At 44.8% G+C, this 22,712-nt stretch overlaps 1 protein-coding gene across 1 annotated transcript in view; it reads right to left on the reverse strand.

Moving 5' to 3' along the window:
* Positions 1-22,712, reverse strand: part of SORL1 (sortilin related receptor 1) — a 114,180-nt gene that overhangs the window by 23,983 nt on the left and 67,485 nt on the right. The window contains 7 exon segments of the mRNA XM_048512467.1: positions 2,081-2,236; positions 3,769-3,903; positions 4,475-4,606; positions 5,509-5,640; positions 6,711-6,818; positions 7,383-7,508; positions 10,271-10,390. Of these exon segments, the coding sequence (XP_048368424.1) occupies positions 2,081-2,236; positions 3,769-3,903; positions 4,475-4,606; positions 5,509-5,640; positions 6,711-6,818; positions 7,383-7,508; positions 10,271-10,390 (909 nt within the window).

Here is a 22,712-nt window from a genome sequence, read left to right on the forward strand (position 1 = left end):
TCACACGTAGCTTCACGTGCCACCAGAGGGCAGCCTCGGCCTGAATAAGAGACAAGGAAGACCGCGGCAGTCTCAGAATACTGAGTCAAGTCTTCCTCTGGCCTTTCCTGATGATTTGCTTTAGAAGGGCAGCTTAAAGAACATAAGAACATAAGAACTAGCCTGCCAGATCAGACCAGAGTCCATCTAGTCCAGCACTCTGCTACTCGCAGTGGCCCACCAGGTGCCTTTGGGAGCTCACATGCAGGATGTGAAAGCAATGGCCTGCTGCTGCTGCTGCTGCTCCTGAGCACCTGGTCTGCTAAGGCATTTGCAATCTGAGATCAAGGAGGATCAAGATTGGTAGCCATAGATCGACTTCTCCTCCATAAATCTGTCCAAGCCCTTTTTAAAGCTATCCAGGTTAGTGGCCATCACCACCTCCTGTGGCAGCATATTCCAAACACCAATCACACGATGCGTGAAGAAGTGTTTCCTTTTATTAGTCCTAATTCTTCCCCCCAGCATTTTCAATGGTGCTCTAATCCCAGGCTGGCAGCAAAGGTGCTCTCATCCTTCAATCATCCTCGTTGCCCTTCTCTGCACTTTTTCTATCTCTTCGATATCCTTTTTGAGATGTGGCGACCAGAACTGAACACAGTACTCCAAGTGCGGTCGCACCACTGCTTTATATAAGGGCATGACAATCCTTGCAGTTTTATTATCAACTCCTTTCCTAATTATCCCCAGCATAGAGTTTGCTTTGGATCAGCTACTTTTGCTTGGTTCAAATGGTATATGGAACTAGGGTTTAAACCAACAACTCAACCTGTTTGTGACAATTCAAATGCAGGTCACACACACACACATCCAACTTCAGTTAGCTAGGGGGTCCAGTGAACCAGGATTTGACGCTAGGATCTGAATGAGAGCTGAAGAACCATAGGCAACCTTTGAGCGACGGACTACAAGCGGAAACTTGGTTTCACAGACTAAAACAAATCACAGGCTCAAGTTACGTTTGTTGAGGTAAACCTGGATATGACTGATCATCTGGGAGGCAAATCCAGATTTCCTAAACTAAACATAGTTAAAATCAACAACAGTTCTGCATCATGTCCGAACTGAGGTAAAATCATCTGCTCTGTTACTGCCTAACTCTCCCCGAAGCAACGCAGGTCAACATGGAATAGCTTCAGAGAGACCTTCCCTTACAACTTTGTCATGGAACCTCTATGAGCAGCAGATGATTCTGGAATGTGCTTTAGTTTGATGCTTGCTCTATTTCTAGAGGAGAGGATGCGAATGAGAAGTACTGGATTAAAAGTGCATCCCAGAATAGCCCAAGCACACCTCAAAGAGAGACAGCAGAAATCAATGAACTGTGACTTGAGGCATGCTGGTCTGCTGTTGGTAATCTTCTCACAGGCGAATCCCAACAAGCCAGAGTGGTGTAGTGATTAAGAGCAGGTGGATTCGAATCTGGAGAACCAGCTTTGATTCCCCACAACTCCACTTTTGTGGCAGAAGCTTATGTGGTGAACCAAATGTGTTTCCGCACCCCTGCATTCCTGCTGAGTGACCTTGAGCTAGCCACAGTTCTTTGGAGCTCTCTCAGTTCCACCCACCTCACAGGGTGTTTGTTGTGGGGGTGAGAGGGAAAGGAGCTTGTAAACCACCTAGACCAGTGGTGGCGAACCTTTGGCACTCCAGATGTTATGGACTACAATTCTCATCAGCCCCTTCCAGCATGGCCAATTGGCCATGTTGGAAGGGGCTGATGGGAATTGTAGTCCATAACATCTGGACTGCCAAAGGTTCACCACCACGGACCTAGACTCTCCTTATAGGACAGAAAGGGGGGATATAAATCCAAAACTCTTCTCTTCTCTCTGTATTGACCAACCCCAAGACACTCAGAATCACCACATATACCCAGTTTCATTCCTTATCTGCAAATCTCTGACCTCCCTCTGCACCTCAAGTGTACTTCCAATCCAGTGTAGAATGTAAGTTCTCTAGGACACAACCTCACACACAGACAGAGCTTTATAAAGACTGCAAAGGGGAATCATATCAGTAGCTAATGATGGAGTCTTACAAGCCGTGGGGCAGGCTTCCTCGTCAGAGCCATCCGCACAGTCCCGGTACCCGTCACAAGCCCAGCTGTTCATGATGCAAGCCCCACTATTACACCGGAAGTGGTTAGGCGAACACGTGGCAGGGGCTGATGTAGTGATGGGAATGATTTCGGAACCTTGAAATAAAACCAACATGTTTGGGTTATGTGAGAAATGAACTAAGAATGCCCTGTTCCGAATGGTCCAGGTTGGCCCAATCTTGCCAGATTTTGGAAGCTAAGCAGGATTGAGCATGGTGAGTACTTGGATGGGAGACCAGCAAGGAAGTCCAGGGTCCGAAAACAGAGGCAAGCAATGGTAAACCACAACTGTTCATGCGTCTTGACAACACTTATAGGGGTTGCAGTTAGTTGCCTGTGATCTGACGTCGAATTCCACCAAGAAAGCAAGAGATTGCTCGACCAGACTGTGGAACCATCTAGTCCACAGTCCTGTTTCCAGCAGCAGCTAGCCAGATATCTCTGGGAAACAGGCGTGAAGGCAACAAACAACCAGTTGTTTTGCCCCACCTCTGGTAATCAGAGATATACTGCCTCTGAAGATGGAGGTTCCACTGCTAACTGCATCCAATGGACTCTTTTGTCTTTCACACCCTTTTGAAAGTCATCTAAGCTACTTCTCTGTGTAGCACCAGCTATATTTCACTGGCTTTGATTAGTTTTGCCCAGAACGTGGATTTTGCCAGGGGCCCCCTCCCCCAGCTAGGACACTGGATTCTTGTCATTAAGCACATTTTTCTCTTCTGGTCTACAGAAAAGATGTTCAACTGGCAGCCAATAACCTCATGCAGCACCAAAAAAATTTGATTTCCCCAATGGCCCGACCAAATTTGAAATCAACATATTTGCAAACGTTTGCTCATTCAGTTTCAGTGATACGGAAAAGGGATCCAAGATCAAAGTCTATGAAACAAGGTATTTTTTTCCTTTAAGATTTCATATTAATGTATGTAAAAATATATATTCCAATGTAATTCTGTCCTTTTTCAAGAAATAATTTTATTGCAGTTTATAATGTAAAATATTCTTTTAGCCCCCAGTCAATCGTTCGGAGAATAAGAATAATTGAAATCAAAAGGGTAACTCTGGAACAAGTCGTTTTTTGGACTGGCAATACAGCAAAGTAGCTGCTCTGTAAGAGTCACATTGGATGCTGCAGAGAGAGTCTGTGCAAACTTCAGATGGTGACTGAAGAAACTGTGCACACTCTAGATCCACTGTGGTGTAGTGGTTAAAGTGTCAGACTAGGAACTGGGAGATGCAGGTTCGAATCTCCACTCTGCCCTAGAACTGTGGTGGCGAACCTTTGGCACTCCAGACTACAATTCCCATCAGCCCCTGCCAGCATGGCCAATTGGCAGGGGCTGATGGGAATTGTAGTCCATAACATCTGGAGTGCCAAAGGTTCGCCACCACTGCCCTAGAAGCTTGTTAGGTGACTTGGGTCACGTCCTTTCACAGGGCTGCTGTGTGGATAAAATGGAGAGGAGAAAGATCCTTTGGATCCCCATTTGTGAGAAAGGCAGAGTATAAATATAAACAAACAGTTGCAAAAGCATCACTCAGAAGGGATGGCAGAAACATATTTTCCTGTCACGAGGTCCCAAACTGTGCCAAATAACCTGGAATGGAAGCTCACTCGCTCTTACCCCCACATTCTTTCTCATCCGACCAGTCTCCACAGTCGTTCTCTTCATCACATCTCCACCTGTTTGGGATGCAGTGGCCGTTCTCGCACTGGAACTGATAGTACCGGGAGCAGTTTGGGGCTTCGGTTGGGTTTTCTGGCAAGAAGATAAGAAGAGTTTAGACAACAGACACCTTGTGAGGTAGGTGGGGCTGAGAGAGTTCAGAGAGAACTGTGACTAGCCCAAGGTCATCCAGCAGGAATGTAGGAGTGTGGAAACACATCTGGTTCACCAGATAAGCCTCTGCCACTCAGGTGGAGGAGTGGGGAATCAAACCTGGTTCTCCAGATTAGAATCCACCTGCTCTTAACCACTCCATCCCGCTGGCTCTCAAGGAAAGAAGAGTAGGAAAAGATCTAGGCCTTGCTCTAAATAAGCACAATATACCCCACTGCTGTGGAACAGACAGGACTGGCGAGGTAGGTGCTCCACCAAACAGACCGTCCCATTTTCCGGCCATTTGCATGATGCAAAAGAGTGCAGCAGCCCATCTATTGATGGCAAAGCATCTAATCAGGAAGCTTGTCTGAAGCAGGCCCATGCCTTCACACCTAGGGAGGTCTCATGGGCCCCACCCCAAGCCGCACGCAACCTCAGCGGCAAAAATGTTGACCAGAGCAAGGGGGAAATCTTTTGCTATTTATCTGAGAAAGGGCCCCCCACTCACCACAGTTGGCCTCATCCGAGTCGTCCCCGCAGTCGTCCATGCCGTCGCATTTCCACACCAAGCTGATGCACATGCCGTTCTGGCACTGGAAGCTGAAGAGGTCGCAAGTGCGGTAGAACTCCGGATCTTCGGCTGTAAAGAACACAACCAACTTCTTTTTAAAATCCCATGCTTGTGCATCAACAAAAACTGTTTCACTTTCCCCACACAGTCCAAGCAAACGTCCAGAGACTCTGTTCTAAAGCAACAGCTATACTTATTTATTTAGTTCATTTACTCCTTGCTCTTCTCCCCAACGGGGACGAAAGCAGCTTACGTCATTCCCCTCTCCTCCATTTTAGTCACTTGACAATCCTGGGTGGAATGTCAGTCTGACAGGGAGTGGCTGGTCCCGGGTCACCCAGCGAGCTGTCATGATACAGTAGGGATTCTCCTGAACTCTCTCAGTTCTCCTGAACTCTCTCAGCCCCACCTACCTCACGAGGTGTCTGTTGTGGGGAGAGGAAGGGAAAGGAGCTTGTAAGCCACCTTGAGTCTCCTTACAGCAGAGAAAGGTGGGATATAACTCCAGCAGTGGCGTAGGAGGTTAAGAGCTCATGTATCTAATCTGGAGGAACCGGGTTTGATTCTCCGCTCTGCTGCCTGAGCTGTGGAGGCTTATCTGGGGAATTCAGATTAGCTTGTGCACTCCCACACACGCCAGCTGGGTGACCTTGGGCTAGTCACAGCTTCTCAGAGCTCTCTCAGCCCCACCCACCTCACAGTTTGTTGTGAGGGGGGAAGGGCAAGGAGATTGTAAGCCCCTTTGAGTCTCCTACAGGAGAGAAAGGGGAGATATAAATCCAAACTCTTCTTCTTCCTCTTCCTCTTCCTCTTCCTCTTCTTCTTCTTCTTCTTCTTAGGCAGAGAAACCTCATCCCCAGTGCTGGTCACCCAAGCACTTTCAACCAGAATTTCCAGCAATCGAGCAAAAGACTTTCTCCATCCCAGCCACAGGTGCTACCCAAGAACCCCAGCCCTTCCTCCACGCTTACTACAGCCGGCGTATGCTGGGTCTTCATCTGAGCCGTCTTGACAGTGTCTGGTGCCGTCACACACCATGGAACGCAGCAAGCACTGTTTCCGGTTCTTACACACAAAATCCATGTAACGAGTACAGAGGGGCTCTGTGGAGAGTCGGACAAAGGAAAGGTAAAAGGGGAAGAAGAGGAAAGGGCGAAATAACCCAAAGTCCCATACAGGACACAAATTGGTCTGCTGATGGATGCTACAGAACTAACACCCCTGACAAAGGGGGAAGTCCAGGAGCTGAGCTTCTGCCAGCAGTTGACTTCCTGGTCCCTTTAGTTTGTCCCTTTCCAGCCTGCTGGGCAGCACAGATGGAATCCAGCATGCTATAAAAGTGGAGCGAAAGTGGGTGGATGACTTTCGGGGCAGGAGGCAGCAGAAGACATGGATACGTCCATGTGAGTTAAAAGAGGTAGAATCAATCAACCACATTCTATTTCACTGATCTCTGCCTGAAGCAGCTCACATTCAGCTTATCCATCCCTGTTTACATAAGTTTATGGGTCACCCTTATTTGATCGTCGCACTTCTATACAGGCTGCAGTTCTGTGCTTATGTGATTAAAGTTCGTCAACATGTTAATGTAGGGAACAATATACAGGTATATCAGTAAACTAATTTTGAAGTATTAAACGTTGTAGGTTTAATTTGTAATTTTTGTAATTTGTAATTTTTTATCGCTGCTTTTAAATGTTTACTTATTTTATATTGTATATTGTATTTACTTATTTTATATTGTATCCCTATATGCTGTACACCGCCCAGAGCGCTCCGGAGATGGGGCGGTATAAAAGCCTAATAAATAAATAAATAAATAAATAAATAAATAAATAAATAAATAAATAAATATTATCTTTTTAATACTAAACTGATGAGAAATTTCAAGTTAATATTTAATGCGTATCCATTGAAATACTTATTTTGTATGATTATTGTATTTTTCATATTTCACAGTATCCTGGCCAATGACTATATAAATAAATAAGTAAGTAAGGCATAGCTGCTGAGTCTCCAGTTTCACTGGGGAATTTAAAGGTATTCTGGCAATCAGATAGGTAGGAGTGAAACTGGATCCATCAGATCTGGATTTATAGCCCTGAGATTATCTCCATTATCAGATCTGGATTTATAGCCCTCCATTATCTCCCTATCCCACCATCGTCCTTACCACAGTGTTGCTCGTCAGAACCGTCCGCGCAGTCCTGTGCTCCGTTACAGCGCTTGCTGGAAGGAATGCAACTTCCATTGGGACACTGGAAGCCGTTGCACTTTTTCTCTGCAAATTATTTTAAGAACAGCAACAAGAGAATTTGCACAGCAAACCTTTTAATGCTGGACAAGCTTCAATATGCCTGTAAGAATGTTAAGTGCTCCTCTGGGGCCAGGCGTGGTGGATTACGCACAGGCAAATTTCAGACTTGAACTGAAACGAGACACAACAGCCTGCTCTGGCAGCAAGAGAAAAATTCCAAACACAAACAAAACACTTGTGAGCCTGGAGAACTGAACTTTTGCATGTCCCTGTCGGAATCACAAAGATCCTAGTTAAATGGAAGTGGGATAAATGTTGCACCTGAGACTCTGAGCCTTCTATTCCCCAATCAAAGAAAGCCAAGGAAAAGAGGGCAAGGGGTGGGGTGGGGTGGGGTGGGGTGGGATGAAAGAATGCCAAAGGATTCTAAGAAATCAATCAATGAACATTTTCTTGGCTGCAGGTCACATTCAAGAGAACTAAGTCACATCTTGTTTGTTTCTAAGATAGGCAGCAAACTGGATGGGAGAGAGAGAAAGGAGGGCCCTCTTTTACTCCTTCCCCACCGCCAGGAAAAGTTTGCCATACCACAGATGGTCGGGTCCTCATCAGATCCATCTTGACAGTCAGCGTCGCCGTCACACACCCACCTCTGAGGGATGCAGTGGCCATTGTGGCACTGGAAACTGGAGGCTTCGCAGGTGTGGTACACTGCTGAAAGCAAAGATATCCAGGAAGTCCATGAGAACGGAGATGGTGCAAGAGGCCACAGGTCGGAAAAGGAGGCAGGAGGAAAGAAAGGTCAAGCGATCAGTAAGCCACAGGGGGACAAGATATCAGTTGTGGGGAGGGGGTGGCTGAAACGGTAGCCAATGAACAAAGCAGAGTAACCACAAACTTTAGAGCCCTTGGATAGACTGAGAAGTAGCCATTGTGGTATAAGGCAGGGCTCAACAAATCCCAGGCGCCAGGATGCCGTGGTGCCTAGAAATTTTAATTGTAACACCTAGTGTTTTCAGAAGCCATTTACTCTAAGGGTCTCTTGGTGATTCTCAGTAGAGGCACAACACTTATTTAGGTAAGAGAAGGGGCCTCTGTCTTGCAGGCCCTGCAGAACTGAGCCAGGCCCCGCAGGGCCTGAGTATTATAGCTGACTGAGCGTTCCACCAGGCTGGGGACAGGGCAGAAAAAGATCTGGCCCTGGTTGTGGCTAACCAGATACTTTTGGGGCCAGGGACTCCCAGGAGATTGCTACCAGAGGAAGAATACCTGATACTCATCCGGCAGACAGAAAGGGGCAACCAAAAGTTTACTTTCCTGAGTGCCAAAAAAACTACGTGGCTCTCTGAACCTAAATAATGGCTCCCAAATCTAGATGTACAGCCACCTATTCTTTTTTTTTTAAGATACCTTTTTATCAGGCAAGCAAGTCATGTTCGGCTTAATTGAATTGCATGCTCCTTACTGCTGACAAGCCAGTGATGAGCTCAGCTGCTGTTCTGAGCTACAACCTCTTCCGGCAGTAATATTCTATTAAGTATTCACTGTGAAATGTAATTATTTTTGATAAGAGTCATAAATACAGCCTACAGAGCTGCCAGATTAATGGTTTGCTAAAATGACTGTTATCCTCTGATAATTTCAAACCAGGGATTAACAAAATAAAAAAATATAAAAAGCCTACCAGGCTTTTTAAAGTAGTTCCTCTCCTATAATCACACACTCTTGGAGACTCACGGGGAAGATAAGCCACCCTTACATATTCACACTGGTAGAATACCGACTACCAAGGCATGACAGGCACTTGAATGCAAACTGAACCAAACTCCCCCACCACCCAATCTAGCAGGAAAATAAAACTTGGACCATGTACTTCACATGTGATCCTGTGGTCCTGTGATTGATCCCCAGCATTTCCATCTGAAGAAGAAGAACAGGAGGACGACGAGTAGGAGTTATATCCCCCCTTTCTCTCCTGCAAGGAGACTCAAAGAGGCTTACAATCTCCTTTCCCCCCCCCCCCCCCCCAACAAACATCCTGTGAGGTAGATAGGGCTGAGAGAGCCCCAAAGAACTGTGACTAGCCCAAGGTCACCCAGCTGGCATGTATTGGAGTGCAGAGGCTAATCTGGTTCACCAAATAAGCCTCCACAGCTCAAGTGGCAGAGCAGGGAATCATATCAGATTAGAGTGCACCTGCTCTTAACCACTACATCACACTGGTTTTTAAAAGGGGGTAAAATCTAATAAAGAAAGAAAACCACTGGGGACAGATGTGCAATAGAAACTAGTGGCAGGTGAGCTGCTCTCCCTCAACTCCAAATGAAAATAAGATTGACAGAGTTGTTAGACTTACAGGCCAATCCAGAGGCTGGTGGCAGTGTGGGACTATGCCAGTGGATTTGCCCTCCCTGGGCATTTACCCTGGGAGAGGGGCAAATATACCAGCAGACGGCCTCGCACCCCTCCGAGACAGTCAGATGCAATGCTGAGTGCCGCATCAGCGATCCCATGCCATCGCTGGCATAGGAGGGGCATTCCAGAGGCGTGGCTAGGGGGTGGAGCCAACATTAGGCAGCTTTCACTCTAGCATTGCTTCCAGGTACACTGTGGCCCAGGTCTCTGGCTTACACCACCTTTCGGATGGCTTTTTAGATGAACAACAAACACGTGTCAATAACATAAAACACAAACAGCAGGAAGAATATAGTGTTGTTGCATAAGGTCTTGGCATGGACAAAGTAAATTGCCATAAATGTCTTATGGCAATGGCGTAGGAGGTTAAGAGCTCGTGTATCTAATCTGGAGGAACCGGGTTTGATTCCCAGCTCTGCCGCCTGAGCTGTGGAGGCTTATCTGGGGAATTTAGATTAGCCTGTACACTCCCACACACGCCAGCTGGGTGACCTTGGGCTAGTCACAGCTTCTCGAGCTCTCTCAGCCCCACCTACCTCACAGGGTGTTTGTTGTGAGGGGGGAAGGGCAAGGAGATTGTCAGCCCCTTTGAGTCTCCTACAGGAGAGAAAGGGGGGATATAAATCCAAACTCTTCTCTTCTTCTTCTTCTTCTTCTTATAAGACTCCCTCAGGTAAGTCAAATCTATAAAGAATTCTTCCCAGCAAAACAGCGCATCAGTGTCAAAATCCGAAGAAAAAAGAAGGCGGGATTTCCGGATGACAGCCTGTTTCACCAAAGCGCTCCAAGGTGAATCCTCTATCTTGGGGATTCTAAATCAGGCATACTTAATTGAAAGCCTTTATGTATTTTCATCTAATATCAGGACTGTGCATCAAAGCGCCATCAAGTACAAAATGGACCAGGATCTGGGAAATCCAGGTTTGAGTCTTCCCTGTGTCAAGGAAGCTTGTTGAGTGACCTCTGGTCTGTCACACACACTCTCGGATCAACCTACCTCACAGGATGGTTGTGAGGATAAAAAAGGAGAAGGGGAGAGAAGTAGAGCACGAAGTACTCACTGGTGCAGTTGGCTTCGTCAGACCAGTCCCGGCAATCGTTGTCACCATCACACTTCCAAGAAAGGCGGATGCACATCCCTGAGGTGCAGCTGAACTCATCGCTCCGGCACTGGTGAGCTTCTACAAAAAGGGTGCAAGAGGCCCAGGGAAGGAAGAAAAAAAATTCAGCAACTCTCTGCGAGTCAATATGTTTTCATCTTGCTCCTCTCTGCGCAAGCCACTACAAATTCATTCAGTTTGATTAACAGGACCACTTTTTAAAGAGACCTAACAGCAATCTAGTAACCGTCTACAACCTTGCTTCCCTCACACAGATTACAAGACGCTTTTCTGCACTCTCATATTTCCTCGCTTGTAAGTTCTTGTTTCTTCCACCGGCAGGGTGGGGGCAGGAAGGTCGGTTCCGCTCATGCTTTGCTCCCTCTAGTGGTCAATTTGATATCACACAGGTTTATGTCAGGCGGAAAAACCTGCAGTTTAAATCTGCAGTGTGATACACTGGACTTAAATCTGTGTGATATAAAATTGACCACTAGAGGCAACAAAACACGTGCAGAACTGGGAAAAAAAGCAGAAGAAACAGGAGCTTAGAAGTGAGGAAAATGAGAATGTGGAGAACCACAAGGAATAGAATTTTTTAAATCCTTTTTATGCCACTTCAGATGGCTACAGGTTATTCCAGAGGAAGTACAAATGACAATCAAGGAGAATACACCTTCACTTCATCAAGGGGCTCCAGACTACATCTGGACCTCTCCCCTTATAGCAAGTTGCATTGATCTATTTGACGTAGACAACTACTTGCTGAGTGATCACCTTACTCTCCACCTTATCCTGGAATTGGATAGAAGAAATACTTCCTCACTCGAACAAATCTACCCACAATGTACTAGATTGAAGTGGAACGGAAGGATGGAGGGGGTGTGTATAGATATCCTAGGCTCCCAAGGAGTTTTGTCCATGAAAGGCAAGATAATCAAAAACTTAGTTCTTGAGGAGGCGATCATAGGGTTTGAATCCTTTGTAAAATCTATTTTTTCAAAATTACATGATTGGCAACAAACACCGAGGCAATCTAGTGACAGACCTACAAACTGGTTCGACAAAGAGTGTATAATAATAAATAAACAGAGACGCTCTCTCTACAATGATTATCGCTCTACACATCATGACCTCCTCCTCACAAAAATCGGAGAAACTAAACAACAACTCCAATTGCTCATGGGCCAAAAACACAAAGCCCGCATCGTAGCTGATTGGGAATCGCTGTTAAAGGCATCCCAAACATATGACACAAAGAAATTCTGGTCAATAATAAACAGGACAAACTATCCCCAGGGACCACCTAGGGCAGATATCACCTTAGAGATGGGGTGAGTACTTCTCAAAAGTGTTTGCCGAAACCAACTCCATCAAGCCAATAGGCGACAGTGCCGAGAATCCCAGTGGGTCCAAGCACTGGGACCAGGTGAATTGTCAAGAGATGGAGTCAGAAGGCTTTCACGCGCGGGAATCCTTGGGTGCTGTGTGGTTTCCGGGCTGTATGGCCGTGTTCTAACAGCATTCTCTCCTGACGTTTCGCCTGCATCTGTGGCTGGCATCTTCAGAGGATCTGATGTTGGAAAAGCAAGTGGAGTATATATCTGTCCGGGGTGTGTGGGGAGTGTCCAGGGTGGGTGGGGAAACCTTGTCTGTGAGTAACAAGAAGGCGGCAACCAGGTCAATAGTTGAGGGCATCTGAATAGAAGTATGAGTAACAATGAAGACTATAGCATGGGCGTAACACTGGAGATAGTAAGGTCACTGGTGGGAGCATCTGAATAGAGGTATCCTGGCCTTTGTTTCTTTTGTCTATGGTCATCCTGTGTTTGTGTGGAGCTAGGCCAGGATACCTCTATTCAGATGCTCCCACCAGTGACCTTGCTATCTCCAGTGTTACGCCCATGCTGTAGTCTTCATTGTTACTCATACTTCTATTCAGATGCCCTCAACTATTGACCTGGTTGCCTTCTTTGTTACTCACAGACAAGGTTTCTCCACCCACCCTGACACTCCAACAGATATATACTCCACTTGTTTTTCCAAACATCAGATCCTCTGAAGATGCCAGCCACAGATGCAGGCGAAACGTCAGGAGAGAATGCTGTTAGAACACGGCCATACAGCCCGGAAACCACACAGCACCCATGTCAAGAGATCATCCCCTTGATACAAAACTTAAAGTCAAACAAGGCTCCAGGCAGCGATGCCATTATCCCCGAAATATTGAAAGCAAACCCACAATGGTGGGCAGATTTGCTCGCAAATCTCTTTACAAGGATCAACGAAAAGGGGATAATGCCGAAGGCATGGACTTCCTCCGTGCTGGTCCCAATATTAAAAAAAGGTGACCAAAACGATCCAGCAAATTATCGACCCATTAGCCTGCTCTCTATTATAGGGAAGCTATATGCTAAGCTTCTCCTAACTAGATTAGAGTTATGGGTCAAGCAAAACAATGTGCTCGGCCCTGAACAAGTGGGCTTTTCCAAGGGGAAATCAACACTAGACCAGGCCCATGTTCTGGCCCACCTAGCTAATAAATACTCCAAGAACAGCTCTTCCAAACTAAGTGTGGCCTTTTTTTAGACCTCAAGAGGGAGCATTAGGCTTGGTGAACAGAGAAAAACTCCTGGAGGAGAAAACTTGCAGCCCTATAACATCGTTAAGACTGCTCTTCCTGATGGAAGCAACTGCACCCAAAACTCATGCCAGGTGAAGAAAGACCATAGGGGATTTCCTCAAGCCCAGTCCAGGTAAAAGGGAGTCAAACAGGGCTCGCGTTTTGGCCCTTTACTATTCAACGCATCTTCTTGTATGATCTCCCCAAAGCCCTGGCCGGGTGGGCGGGCATAGCCCTAAGATTCGGCCCAAAGCATGTCCTCTTCTGCTATATTTAGGACAGTGCAGCCCTACTGTCCAGGGGTGTAACAAGGCAAGCTGGAGCCTATAGAGCAAAACCTGGAGTTGGATGCCCCCCTTACCCATGGTGACGGCCACCCCACCACAACCAAAACATTTTTTTTGCACCAGGACATTGGTGCCTGCAGGGAAGTACATTTTGGGTATATCCCAGCACCAAAACTTCCAGTGAATTATCAGGAGACTGTCCTTATGCTACCCACAAGTTTAGTGCAGTTTGTGGTTCAGAGTAGGACAAAGTTATGGACCCTCAAGGAAGCCCCCATCTCCTTAGCTCCCATTGGAAAGAATGGGAGATGGGGGGTAAAGACGGAAATGATGCAAAGGCAGGTGTGCTAATGTGTGCTAAGATGTTATTCAAGCATGTGTGCTAAGGTGTGTACTAAAAAGTGTGCTAAGGCAAGGTGTACAGAAGAAGAGGGTGTACTAGGGCAGCTGTACTAAGTACTTAGTACTAAGGTGTACTAAGGTGTACTAAGGTGTGCTAAGGCAGGTGTACTAAGGTGTACTAAGATGTGCTAAGGCAGGTGTACTAAGGTGTGCTAGGGCAGGTGTACTAAGGTGTACTAAGAGCAGAAAGCTGTACTAAGATTATTCTTAAAACAGTTGTGTACTAAAAGGTGTACTAAAGGTGTTGCTAAGGACGTTAAGTGCTTGCTAAAGGTGTGCTAAGGCAGGTGTACTAAGGTGTAATAAGGTGTGCTAAGGCAGGTGTACTAAGGTGTACTGAGGTATGCCAAGGCACGTGTACTAAGGCAGGTGTACTAAGGCAGGTGTAATAAGGGGTACTAAGGTGTGCCAAGGCAGGTGTACTAAAATGTACTAAGGTGTGCCAAGGCAGGTGTACTAAGGCAGGTATACAAAGGTGTACTAAGGTGTGCCAAGGCAAGGTGTGCTAAGGTTGTACTAAGGTGTGCTAAAAGGCAAGGGTCATGTGCTAAGGATTGTGCTAAAGGTGTGCTAAGGCAGGTGTACTAAGGTGTGCTAAAGTGTGCTAAGGCAGGAATACTAAGGTGTACTAAGGTGTGCAAAGGAAGGTTACTAAGGTGTGTTAAGGCAGGTGTACTAAGGTGTATTAAGGTGTACTAAGGCAGATGTATTAAGGTGTATTAAGGTGTACTAAGGCAGGTGTATTAAGGTGTATTAAGGTGTAGTAAGGCAGGTGTAGTAAGGTGTAGTAAGGTGTAGTAAGGCAGGTGTAGTAAGGTGTAGTAAGGTGTAGTAAGGCAGATGTATTATGGTGTATTAAGGTGTACTAAGGCAGGTGTATTAAGGTGTAGTAATGCAGGTGTATTAAGGTGTATAAAGGTGTATTAAGGCAGGTGTATTAAGGTGTACTAAGGCAGGTGTATTAAGGTGTATTAAGGTGTACTAAGGCAGGTGTAGTAAAAAGGTGTAGTGGGACAAGCGTGTACTAAGAGGCAGGTGTATTAAAGGTGCTTAGTAGTAAGGTATGAGTAAGGCAGGTGTACTAAGGTGTATTAAGGTGAAATTTGCTACAAGATGTGTACTAAAAGGCGAGGTGTATTAAGGATTGTAGTAAAAGGTTGTACTTTAAAAGACTTGCTAATTGTATTAAGGTGTAGTAAGGGGTATTAAGGCAGGTGTATTAAGGTGTAGTAAGGTGCAGTAAGGCAGGTGTATTAAGGTCTAGTAAGGGGTATTAAGGCAGGTGTATTAAGGTGTATTAAGGTGTACTAAGGGAGGTGTAGTAAGGTGTACTAAAGTGTACTAAGGGAGGTGTATTAAGGTGTAGTAAGGAAGGTGTATTAAGGTGTAGTAAGGTGTAGTAATGCAGGTGTATTAAGGTGTAGTAAAGCTTGTGTACAGTAAAGGTGTAATGTAAGAGCAGGTGTATTCACTGATTGTAGTAAGGTGTAGTAAGGCAGGTGTATTAAGGTGTAGTAATGCAGGTGTATTAAGGTGTATAAAGGTGTATTAAGGCAGGTGTATTAAGGTGTAGTAAGGTGTAGTAAGGCAGGTGTATTAAGGTGTACTAAGGTGTACTAAGGTGTACTAAGGCAGGTGTAGTAAGGTGTAGTAAGGTGTACTAAGGCAGGTGTATTAAGGTGTAGTAAGGGGTATTAAGGCAGGTGTATTAAGGTGTATTAAGGTGTACTAAGGGAGGTGTAGTAAGGTGTACTAAGGTGTACTAAGGGAGGTGTAGTAAGGTGTAGTAAGGTGTAGTAAGGCAGGTGTATTAAGGTGTAGTAAGGCAGGTGTAGTAAGGCAGGTGTAGTAAGGTGTAGTAATGCAGGTGTATTAAGGTGTATTAAGGTGTATTAAGGCAGGTGTATTAAGGTGTACTAGGGCAGGTGTATTAAGGTGTATTAAGGTGTACTAAGGCAGGTGTATTAAGGTGTATTAAGGTGTACTAAGGTGTAGTAAAAGGTGCTTGGTAAGGGCAGTAGTAAGAGGCAGGTGTATTAAAAAGGTGTAGTATTAAGGTGTACTAAAAGGCGAGGTGTACTAAAGGGGTATTATTAAGGCAGGTGTATTAAGGTGGTGATAAGATTGTGACTAAAAAGGAGGTGTACTAAGGGAGGTGTAGTAAGGTGTATTAAGATGTACTAAGGGAAGTGAATTAAGGTGTAGTAAGGGAGGTGTATTAAGGTGTAGTAAGGTGTAGTAAGGTGTACTAAGGCAGGTGTATTAAGGTGTAGTAAGGTGTACTAAGGCAGGTGTATTAAGGTGTATTAAGGTGTACTAAGGGAGGTGTAGTAAGGTGTACTAAGGTGTACTAAGGGAGGTGTATTAAGGTGTAGTAAGGTGTACTAAGGCAGGTGAAGTGAGGTGTACTAAGGTAGGTGTATTAAGGTGTATTAAGGTGTACTAAGGCAGGTGTACTAAGGTGTACTAAGGTAGGTGTATTAAGGTGTATTAAGGTGTACTAAGGCAGGTGTAGTAAGGTGTACTAAGGTGTACTAAGGCAGGTGTAGTAAGGTGTAGTAAGGTGTACTAAGGCAGGTGTAGTAAGGTCTAGTAAGGTGAAGTAAGGCAGGTGTATTAAGGTGTACTAAGGTGCTAAAAGGTGTACTACAAGGAGCAGGTGTAAAGTAAGGTGTAATAAGGGAGGTGTACTAAGGGGTATTAAGGCAGGTGTATTAAAGGTGTATTAAAAGGTGTACAAAGGCAGGTGTAGTAAGGTGTACTAAGGGTGCTTTACTAAGTTTTGAGGTGTGATTTAAGGTGTAGTGACCTAAGGCAGGTGTCCCAGTTAGAAAGGTGTATTAAAGGTTCAGCTATTAAATGGTAGGTGTACATAAGGTGTAGTAAGATCTGTAGTAAGGCAGGTGTATTAAGGGTGGCCATTTAAAGGTGTACTAAGGCTCAGGTGTATTACCGCCAGCAAGGTGTAGTAAAGATGTGATAAGGCAGGTGTAGTAAAAGGTGTCCTGAGCAAGGCACAAGGTGTGGCTCTCCAAGGTGTGTGCGTGTATCCCTCAACTAGGCAGGTGCTATATATCTGCAACAAGGTGAATTACAACAGCAGATTGTATTAAGACAGGTGTAGTAGCAAAGGTGCTAGTAAAAGGTTTCGTCAGCAAATCTGGAAGGTAGGATTCTGTATTAAAAGGTGGCTGGTAAAGGTATACAAAAGGCATCCTGTGGTACAGCGCAGTAAGGGCAACACTTTCTCATATTCAGGCTCCAGGTGTACTAAGGTGTACTAAAAGCAGGTCCAGTACCAATTTGAGGAGGTGTAGTATTTCCAAGCAGTGTATGCTCCTAGGTGATAGATTAAAAATGGCTAAGCTTCTAAACTGAGGTCTAGTGTGGGAGTATCTGCGCTATTAAGGTGTATTAAAGGCAGGTGTACTGTAAGGTGTGAGAAGTAATGCAGGTGTATTAAAGGTGTATTAGGTGTATTAAGGCACTGGTGTATTAAGGTGTACTAGGGCAGGTGTGGATGCTAAGGTGTATTAAGGTGTACTGAGGCAGGTGCATTAAGGCAACTGTTAAAGGTGTACTAAGGCAGGTGTGATTACTGGAATTACAGGTGTAGTAAAGTAGTAAGGCAGGTGTATTAAGGTGCTTGTAAAAGGTGTAATACTGAGGCAGGTGTACTAAGACAGGTTTATTAAAAGGCAGGGTGTAGTAAAGGTGTAGTAACAAAGTTGCTAGGGAGGTGTGGTAAGGTGTATTAAAAGGTGCTGCTAAAGGGAAGTGAGCTTCTGGAAGGTGTAGTAAAAGGAGGTGCTTATTAAGGTGTAGTAAGGCAAGGTGTAGTAAGGTGTACTAAGGCAGAGTGTAATTAAGGTGTAGTAAAGGTGTACTAAAGGACAGGTGTATTAAGGTGTATTAAGGTGTACTAAAGGAGGTGCTTAAGTAAAAGGTTGTAAATATAAGGTGTTGCACTAAGGGAGGCAGGTGTATTAAAGGTGTATTAAAAGGTGTACTAAGGCAGGTGAAGTGGGGTGTACTAAGGTAGGTGTATTTAAAATTTGTATTAAAGGTGTACTAAGGCAGGGTGTAGTAAGGTGTACTAGGGTAAGAGTGTATTAAGGCAGGTGTAGTAAAATGTAGCAATGTACTAAGGCAGGTGTATTAAGGTGTACTAAGGTGTAGTAAGGCAGGTGTATTAAGGTGTAGTAAGGTGTAGTAAGGCAGGTGTAGTAAGGTGTAGTAAGGCAGGTGTAGTAAGGTGTATTAAGGTGTATTAAGGTGTACTAAGGCAGGTGTAGTAAGGTGTAGTAAGGCAGGTGTAGTAAGGCAGGTGTAGTAAGGTGTAGTAAGGTGTATTAAGGTGTGTGTGTAAGAATTATTAAGGCAAAGGTGTAGTAAAGGTGTATTAAGGTGTACTAAAGGCAGGTGTATTAAAGGTGTACTAAGGTGTATTAAGGTGTACTTAGAGCTGAGGTGTATTAAGGTGTAGTAAATGAGGCAGGTGTATTAAGGTGTATGGGCAGGTGTGTTAAGATGAGGCAAGATGTATTAAGGCAGGTGTATTAAGGTGAATTAGGGTGTATTACTAAGGCAGGTGTTGTAAAGTGTAGTAAGGTGTACTAAGGCAGGTGTATTAAGGTGTATTAGGGTGTGTTGAGGTGTATTAATGGAGGTCTATTAAGGTGTATTAAGGCAGGTGTATTATGGTGTATTAAGGTGTAGGAAGGCAGGTGGATTAAGGTGTATTAAGGTGTATTAGACAGGTGTATTAAAGGTGTAGTAAGGCAGGTGTATTAAAGGTGTAGTAAGGTGTACTAAGGCAGGTTATTAAGGTGTATTAAGGATTATTAAGGTGTACTAAGGTACGTGGATTAAGGTGTATTAAGGTCACTAAGGCAGGTGTATTAAGGTGTAGTAAGGCAGGTGTAGTAAGGTGTAGTAAGGCAGGTGTATTAAGGTGTATTAAGGTGTATTAAGGCAGGTGTATTAAGGTGTACTAAGGCAGGTGTAGTAAGGTGTAGTAAGGTGTAGTAAGGCAGGTGTATTAAGGTGTATTAAGGTGTACTAAGGTGTACTAAGGCAGGTGTAATAAGGTGTACTAAGGCAGGTGTATTAAGGTGTAGTAAGGCAGGTGTATTAAGGTGTATTAAGGTGTACTAAGGCAGGTGTATTAAGGTGTATTAAGGTGTAGTAAGGCAGGTGTATTAAGGTGTAGTAAGGCAGGTGTATTAAGGTGTAGTAAGGTGTAGTAAGGCAGGTGTAGTAAGGTGTAGTAAGGTGTAGTAAGGCAGGTGTATTAAGGTGTATTAAGGTGTACTAAGGCAGGTGTATTAAGGTGTATTAAGGTGTAGTAAGGCAGGTGTAGTAAGGTGTAGTAAGGCAGGTGTATTAAGGTGTATTAAGGTGTACTAAGGCAGGTGTATTAAGGTGTACTAAGGCAGGTGTATTAAGGTGTACTAAGGTGTACTAAGGCAGGTGTGTTAAGTTGTATTAAGGTCACTAAGGCAGGTGTATTAAGGTGTATTAAGGTGTAGTAAGGCAGGTGTATTAAGGTGTATTAAGGTGCCCTAAGGCAGGTGTATTAAGGTGTACTAAGGCAGGTGTATTAAGGTGTATTATGGTGTACTTAGGCAGGTGTATTAATGTGTATTAAGGTGTACTTAGGCAGGTGTACTAAGGTATACTAATGCAGGTGTATTATGGTGTATTAAGGTGTACTAAGGTGTATTAAGGTGCACTAAGGTAGGTGTACTAAGGTGTATTAAGGTGTACTAAGGCAGGTGTACTAAGGTGTACTAAGGTAGGTGTATTAAGGTGTATTAAGGTGTACTAAGGCAGGTGCATTAAGGTGTACTAAGGTACGTGTATTAAGGTGTATTAAGGTGCACTAAGGCAGGTGTACTAAGGTATACTAATGCAGGTGTATTAAGGTGCACTAAGGCAGGTATACTAAGGTGTACTAAAGTGTGCTAATACAGGTGTACTAAGGTGTACTAAGTCAAGTGTACTAAGGTGTACTAAGGCAGGTGTACTAAGGTGTGCTAAGGTGTACTAAGGCAGGTGTACTAAGGTGTAGTAAGGTGTGCTAAGGCAGGTGTACTAAGGTGTACTAAGGCAGGTGTACTAAGGTTATTGCTAAAAGGTGAAGTAGCTGAGGCAGGTGTAATGCTTTAAAATTACTAAGGCTTGTGTAGTAAGGTGTACTAAGGTGTACTAAGGCAGGTGTACTAAGGTGTACTAAGGTGTGTTAAGGCATGTGTACTAAGGTGTACTATGGGGGCTATGCTTTTCAGGGTCCATAACTTTGGCCACTTTGAACCAAAATGCACCAAGCTTGGGGGGTGCCATCAAGACAGTCTCCAGACTGATATCCTGAAATTTTGGTGCCGAGTAGGGTCAAAAATGCACTCCATGCAGGAACATTCCCAGAAATTCTGCCCAAGAATATTTTCTCTGTACTTCGGAGTTTTCTGCGTAATTGCTGTCAATGGGGGGGTTTACGCAGGAATGCGGGGGGGGGGCACATTTCTGAAGGCAACAATCTCAAAACTTTCAGGGATCTCATAAGGGGACTGCCCTAATAATAACTCCCTCCAGGTTTGGTGCAGTTTGGTTCACGGGTGCCAAAGGTATGGACCATCAAGAACTGTAGCCCCCCATCTCCTATTAACTCCCTATTGGAAACAAAGGGGGGATGAGGCACTTTGGTCACATTTGGGGAGTCCCATAACGTTGGACCTACTCAAACCAAAGCCTCACCAAACCTGGGTGGTAATTCATCAGTAGGGGCTCTGAAAAAACTCTGAAATTCTTGGTGCCTCTATAGCCTAAAAAAAACAGCTCCCTCTGCAGGCCAAAAAAAAACCGAAAACCACCTAAAAAAAAATACCTTTAATCTGAACTCCTTTCATTTTTTGGTGCTCCCAACCACAAAGTGAAGCGCCCTGGGCAACTGCTGCCCAATAGACATTATGCCCTGTTTTGGGTCCCAGTGGGCAGAAAAACAGGGTTAAAAAAACTCCTGTTAAATAGAAACCAAAGTAAAAGCATCAGCCAGGAATAAATATGTTATGAGTCCTGCAGACTCAACACCATTTAACTTTCCCTCATGGACTGTCAGGACCCTGTCAAAAGACACTGTTGGACTGTGTGTCTGTCAGTTGTTTTGCAATTGCATCGCACAAGGTGGTCTTTTCACTTTGAGAATCACTGCTTCAACATGGCCTTGCCCACCAATTAAAACCTTCACAAGAGTCCCTTTTTTAGGGGTTTTCTGCCAACCCGATGTTAAAAGCGCCAAGCAGGTGGGCTACCAGAAAATGAGCCTTTTTCTGCACTGGCACTCCGGGTCCTTAGCATTCCCGCTTCCAGTTAAAGCTGTCTGAGGCCATTTCTTACAATAAGTGAAATCTGACCTTGCTTGTCTCTTTGCTTTCATTAAAAACATCTTGGCAACAGGGGCATATACGTAGGCAAACTGTAGCCCTGGGCAAAACTGGGATTGGATGGTCGGCCCACTTCACTACGATCCACTCAATTTTTTTTTTGCACCAGGACATTGGTGCGTGGTAGGTGCATTTTTAGAGCATATCAGCGCTCAAAATTCGTACCCTCAGCATATCATCAGGGAGACTGTGCTTATACTTTCACCCCCCCAAGTTTGCGTTGGTTTGGATTCCAAGGAGTCCAAAGTTATGACTCCTGTGCAAAGGGAAACCCCATCCCCCCCCCATTGTTTCCAATGGGGAGCTAATCCCCAAATTGCATGCCCCATGCAGCTCCTTTAATCTGGAGTTAGGTCAAAACACCTTTGGAATCAGCCGGCCATTGAGGGCTTTCTGGGATTCTGGCCATGCGAATTCATTTTCTCTCGGACTGTAATTCCCTGGTCCACTGTCTGGTCTCTGACACCCATCTCCAACCCCCCCCTGGTTTTCCCAATAGTTGGAAGAAAAAATGCCCTCTATTATTGGACTGGGTATTTCAGTGGATTCACTTTGCCCTTTGTCCTGTTCAACGGAAGCTTATAGCCAAAATTAAAAGGTCAACTATTGGATAGAGAGCTCTCATGCCTAATCACCACAGCGAGAAAACATGCTCCCCCCTGTATTTTTCTCTCCCATTTCAACAGGGCCACTTGGCACACTACCTGTATTGCTTAATAAACCCCTGCTCAAAGGAGAGCCATAATAGCGGTTTTAATGTTATGCCTTCTGCCTTGTTACATAGGCAGATTTAATAAGCAAGAAAAGGCTAAAGATTGTGCCCCATGTAATGATGGCTCCAGTTGAATCTCTGGCCCACCATTACTCTGGCCCACAATGTCTCCAGATTGAAGGAAATCAGATCTAAGTATGTGAATCTTACTCCTTTACATTTACCAGATCTCCCGTTTAATTAGATTACACACTACTTGTTGGACAATCCTGATCCTTCTCTCTGTATGATAGTGGCAGACTTTATCTTGGAAATTACTAAACGCTAGTAGATTTCCTTTGATCTAACATTTATTTCCTGTATTGTATATGCTTTTAATCCATTTTATTATTGTTGTACGGTTGTCTATGCCAATAAAGGCTTGAAATGGGAGCTAATAGGAGATGGGGCTACAGTTTTGAGGGTCCATAACTTTGGCCCCTCTGAACCAAACTGCACCATTACAGAGTAATCATCAGGGCAGTCTCCTGATGAATCCCTGAAAATTTTGAGACTTTACCTTCAGAAATGTGTCCCCGCCTGCAACCCCATTGACAACAATACAGAAAACACAATGCAAAACACAGATTCTTAGGCAAATTTGCAGGATGTTCCTGAAGAGAGTATTTTTGATGTATCAGCACCAAAATGTCAAGTATCATCTGGAAACTGTCCTAATGGGACCCCCCCCCCCAGGTTTGCCCCATCTCACATTCTTTGGTAAGGAGATGGGGGCTACCCTTTTGAGGGTCCATATGGGTCCCCCCCAGGTACCCCATCTCACATTCTTTGCTAAGGAGATGGGGGCTACCCTTTTGAGGGTCCATATGGGTCCCCCCCAGGTACCCCATCTCACATTCTTTGCTAAGGAGATGAGGGCTACCCTTTTGAGGGTCCA

The sequence above is a fragment of the Sphaerodactylus townsendi genome, linkage group LG12 (assembly GCF_021028975.2).
Source record: "Sphaerodactylus townsendi isolate TG3544 linkage group LG12, MPM_Stown_v2.3, whole genome shotgun sequence".
In the NCBI taxonomy this organism is placed as follows: domain Eukaryota; kingdom Metazoa; phylum Chordata; class Lepidosauria; order Squamata; family Sphaerodactylidae; genus Sphaerodactylus; species Sphaerodactylus townsendi.